This window comes from Blastomyces gilchristii (genome assembly GCF_000003855.2).
Source record: "Blastomyces gilchristii SLH14081 genomic scaffold supercont1.5, whole genome shotgun sequence".
Lineage (NCBI taxonomy): Eukaryota > Fungi > Ascomycota > Eurotiomycetes > Onygenales > Ajellomycetaceae > Blastomyces > Blastomyces gilchristii.
In genome coordinates, this window is record NW_003101678.1 from 1031868 (window position 1) to 1037164 (window position 5297).

Below are 5297 nucleotides of genomic sequence, written 5' to 3' on the forward strand. Positions count from 1 at the left end.
CTCAAGACACTATGTAGGTGTTTATGGAATTGAAACAAGCTTTCACAGATGTCACAATGCTGAATCATTTTAATTTCAACTTACTCAGTCAGTGTGAGACTGATATATCTGAGAATGAGATCTGTAGAATCTTTTCACAGTTGACATTGAAGACCTTTCAATGTTGAAAGAATCAGAAGATAATCACTTCTGAAGAAATAGATAATGAATTGTCTGTGAAAGAAGACTTTTTCACAGAGTCTATAAAATGTTATGAATGAAGATCAGTGACCTTCTTCTTCAAGAAGTTATCACTCACACAGAGAAGGTATGATACTCATAATCAGAAGATGTTAGCAATTGTTGAATTCTTTAAGATCTAGCAACATTATCTTCAGAGTAGTAAGTACTCAGTGTAAGTTCTCACTGATCATGTAAATCTGTGTTACTTCTTAACAACAAAGAGCTTGACAGAATGTCAAGTCAGGTGAACAGAGCTGCTTTCAGAGTATGATTTCTATATCTGATACTGTTCAGGTCAGCTTAACCCTGCTAATGCACTGTCTAGACGGCCTGATTATAATATCATTGATGTGAAGAAGAATTCTACAAAAGAATCTCTGTTATCACTGCAGAAGAAGCTGACTGCAGAGGGTTGAGATTCTCTAAAGCTCAGAAACAGTGTCAGAGAGGCAGCTGCATGACTTAGTATAGAAGATGAAAGAGAATCTGAGTCTCTGTGAGAGACTGACACTGAAGATCATGAGCTTCTTATATCACATCTTGCAATCATTGAATTGATAAAGAATGAAACAGTCTATAATCTTTCAACCTGACTACTTTTAAAATTCATTGATAAGTTACAGAAGAGGGATATCTCTACTACAGCTTGAATTCAGAAGTTGAAGAAGAAAGAATCTGGTTTGAACTTGAAAGAGACAGGCCCTGAGCAGAGTGATACTGCTAAGGAATCAAGTCACTGATAACTAGAAGAATGTGAACTTCTACTGCTGAATGATTCAGTCTTCATCTCTTATAGCAGAGCAGTGTGTCAGAAGTTATTAAGAATTCATCATAATGATTCCCATGTGAGGCACTTCAGGTTAGAGAAGACTGAGAAGCTTCTAAAATGTAAATATACTTAAGACAAGCTCTGAACAGATGTCAAAAAGTATATTAAGACTTATAATATCTGTCAAAGAATAAAGATTCTATGATATAAGTAATACAGTGAGTTGATATCACTGCCTGTTTCAAAGAACTTATAGTAGAATCTATTGATGAATTTCATAGTTGATCTGCTGAAGTCAACAAGAGTTAAAGAATATGACTCAATTTTGATCATTATTGACTGCTTTATGAAGATGATCAGATATATCTCTACTTATAAAAAGATTAAAGCCTCTGAATTGACTGATCTGTTTTTAGATACTATCATTTATAATCACAGTGCTCTGAAATCATTGATAACAGATCAAGAATTCCTCTTCATTAGCAAGTACTGATCAGCTTTTTGCTATCATCTTATAATAAGATGTCTTCTCAGTATCACTTTTCATTTGCAGATCAATGGCCAGACTGAATATCAGAATCAGACACTAGAACAGCATCTTTGAGTATTCTATTCATATCATCAGAATGATTGACTCAAATATCTTCTAACTGCTGAATTCATATATAATAATGTAAAGAATGTAATCTTAAAGATATCTTCTTTCTATGCTTATTATGAATATAATTCTTCATTACTCAGTGATGTCGCGGATGACATTTCAAAGAAGAGAATAGATAGTCAGAATATCAGACAGATACAGAGAACAGAGTATTTCTCAGTACTAGAAGTAAAAGTGAGATTGAAACTTTTGAATAAAATTCATGAGAAGGCAGTGAAAAGCATTCATTATACTCAGAAGCAGTAGATGAAATACTATAATTAAAAACATCTTCTAATGAAGTTCTTAATAGAGAATCAAGTGCTACTTTCAGTAAAGAATATCAAGACAATGAGACTGTGTAAGAAGCTCAGTAAGCAGTGACTAGAATCTTTCTCAGTAATAAGAGTGATGAATAAGCAGGCATATGAGTTGAAATTACTCACAGAATTGAAATCAATTCATTCTGTTTTTCACATTTTCTATTTAAAGCTCTATAAGCAATGCTCTGAGATGAAGCTGTCTTGACTGAATAGTATAAAGATTGAGAATAATACTGAATATCTTATGAAGAAAATATTGAATAAGTGAACATATTACAGCAAGCTTCAATACCTTGTTAAATGAAAAGATTATTCATTGTCAGAGAATTTATGAGAATCACTTGAGTATTTGAAAAATGCTGAGAAAGAGATTGCAATCTATGAGATAGCTAGTAGAGACTGCTCTATTACACATCAGAGATATTGAGCAAGAAATGCTGCTTGAGACTTCTTATTTTTTTCAAAGAGTTTTTTAGAGATAATCTTGCAGTGATGAGCTGATATCTTATAGACTCTGTAGCACTCTTCTTCTATTTTCTCTCAAAGAGTTTTTAGAAGTTTAATGAGACTACATAAGTGTAACATTTCTGAAGCAGTTAAAAGAAAAAGAATATTTGAAATCAATAAAAAGATTAATATTATCAATCTGTGAGTCACTGCTATTCTAATAGGGCTGCAGCCTGCTGAAAAAGTAAAAAGAGAGATCAGAGCCTACTTATCAATAACTATATCTTCATCAAACTCATTCTTCATTGTTGAAGTCTCTGGCATCAGCATCTTTGCCTGCTGAGAAGTTAGTACTGTGATGTCACAGAGAAGCATGCTGTAGAAGAGCATGAGAAATGCATGAAATATCAACTTATCAACTTACAAAGCATCTCAGTCATCTACTTTAATTGAAGTAAGATTCTCTTCAATCAGTGATTGATCTCTGTAGTGCTTTCAGCAGCAGCATCAGCTGATCTCTTCTTGAGATCAGTTATTCTGAGGTGTTTTTCCATCTCAGAGATTCATGCTTTCACCTTCTTTTGCAGATAAGCAAGAGGAATCTCCTCAGTCTTGATAGAATCTGTCAATACTTGAAGCTCTGAGACTCTCACTCTATACTGCTTAAGCATCTGAGCTTCTTGTCAGAGCTGATATGACATCTTCTTGTAGAGTAGATAATACTTACAGAGAGATAGAAGTTGTTATTACAGATGCAACAGAAACAATGAGAGTGAGAGAAGAGACAGATACACAGAATCCCCTTCTTCTTCAGCTGCTTGACACAGTGCAGACAAGTAGCAGTGCTGGCCAGAGGCTGCACTGAAGCCTCTTCACAGAAAGAAGACAAAGGAATCACAGGACTCTGCAGACCCAACTCAGCAGCATCTCAAGCAGGGCTCAGACATGCTGTGAGAGAGGAACTATGAATTGAGCTCCTCAGAGTCACTGTCCCTGAAATCAAGCTCTCCCCAGGTTCCTCTCTGAATGACCACATGAGGTCATACACCACTGTATTGGCCGGGGGGGGGGGCGGCGTCGCAACAGTGATGAGGGGGACAGAGGACAGACTGGACACAGATGAACTGATCAGCAGAAGAAATGACACCTCACTGCAAGACACAGTGACTACCACCACAGCTGCAAAAGAAGCAGGAGAAGAAGAAGGTGTGACAATGAGAGCAGTGCTCCCGCGGCTCATTGACACTGCTGCCTTCACCTTCAACCTGGCTTTCTTGGTGGTCACAGAGGCCGCCGCTGCACCATGAAGACATTTATTACTCACTAGAAAACATCAGAATAAGCCCTTGATTGTCCTTCAAGAATGATACTCTCATGCACTTACTGTTGTGATTGAGAGAGGGGGAAGAAAAATGTTTCACAGGGAGAGAAATCTTTTTGAAAAATCCTGTCACTACTGTTAGCTTTGTCTCTAAAACACATCACTTTTGCAGGGAATTTCATACATAGAATGAAATATATTGAAAGATCTGCAAGCCACTTGTTAACTATATTTCTCACATTTCAAATCAATATATAAGGAACCCACTTATCACGCATTTGGTTTGAATGATGATGGAAAAAGAAAGATCTACACAGTCAGCAGAAAAACTCATCTATTTCTTTGTATCACATGCAGCACACACACTGTCAAATCAGTTGATAACTGTTACTATACAACAAAGATAATTTCTAATCTGATAATCTTGAGAGTATAGAGACTATGCTCTTAAAGAGAAGAACATTGTCACACTCTCAGCCATGCTAAGATCTCATTGTGATTTTACATGACTTATTGCTTTCATGCAGATGATTTTATCCTGTCTGAACTGATTTTCAACCACTCTATGACATCATTCAGATATATCATAGAAAGATTCAATTGATGAATATGAGAACCCTGCTTCTATACAAGATCAGCAGATTACTCTTTCTTGACAATGAGATGCTGCTGAGATATCACTCTGATTATTCTCACTTGTGAAATAAGAGAAGAGTATTCACTCATTGTCTATATAGAATAGCTAGATGCTGGCTTCTTATCAAAGAAGTCAGTGATTTGTTTTACTTCTACAGGAATATACACAAGAGTTACTGTGTGTCTCATACAATCTTCTTAGTATACTAAGTATCATATCTGTGATATTCTTGCAATAACTCTGTAGTCTACAAGCTCACTATTCAAGCAAGATAGTCAAGCTCATTCATACAGCTTCTCAAACAACTACTCTTACATGTCGCCGCCGACTAGTCACCGCTTCGGTTCCGCCACGTTACACTTACAAAGAATTAAAAACAGAGTTATTTTCTATCATAATTTTATATTCTTTTAAGTAAGAATTACTTTTTCAGTGACTGAAGAGCTTTTATTAATATTTAATTCTTTTTTATACTCTTTATTAACTGATTTGAGTTGTATACTTATTATGTAAGAAGAATTGAATAATTTAAAATAAAATTAAATAGATTTAATCAATTTCTCTGCAAAATATTGACTTATTTTTTATCAGTTTTTCTCTCAAAAACTATTGTATTATTTGATTTATTATCAATTGATATTATACTTTTCCTCACTATATCTTAAGAAAGAGATTTTAAAGATTTTATTAATTTATCTTAAAAATCAATTTTAGTTTATTAGATTCTCTTCAAAAATCTAATCTAGTTACTGAACTAGTGTGAAAAAAATCAGGTGCTTTATATATAAAAGTCTTTTATTCTTCTTTTGAAACAGTCTGATCAACTTTTCATTGAGTGAGAATAATGAGTTCAAAAATACACTCAGTTGATGTGGAAAAAGATGCTTTCTCAAATACTATTTCTGAGATTGAAATTCTGAAGAGAAGAAAGAAAGAAT

The 5297-nt window shown here is 34.5% G+C and overlaps 1 protein-coding gene across 1 annotated transcript; it reads left to right on the forward strand.

Annotated features, from left to right (window-relative positions):
- Nucleotides 1-3435: 3435 nt before the first annotated feature.
- Nucleotides 3436-3708, forward strand: BDBG_16792 (uncharacterized protein; the record flags this gene model as incomplete). Its single annotated transcript, XM_031724674.1, has 1 exon — nucleotides 3436-3708. The coding sequence occupies one exon, from the start codon at nucleotides 3436-3438 to the stop codon at nucleotides 3706-3708; it is 273 nt and encodes a 90-aa protein (XP_031577651.1).
- Between the last annotated feature and the right edge of the window lie 1589 nt (nucleotides 3709-5297).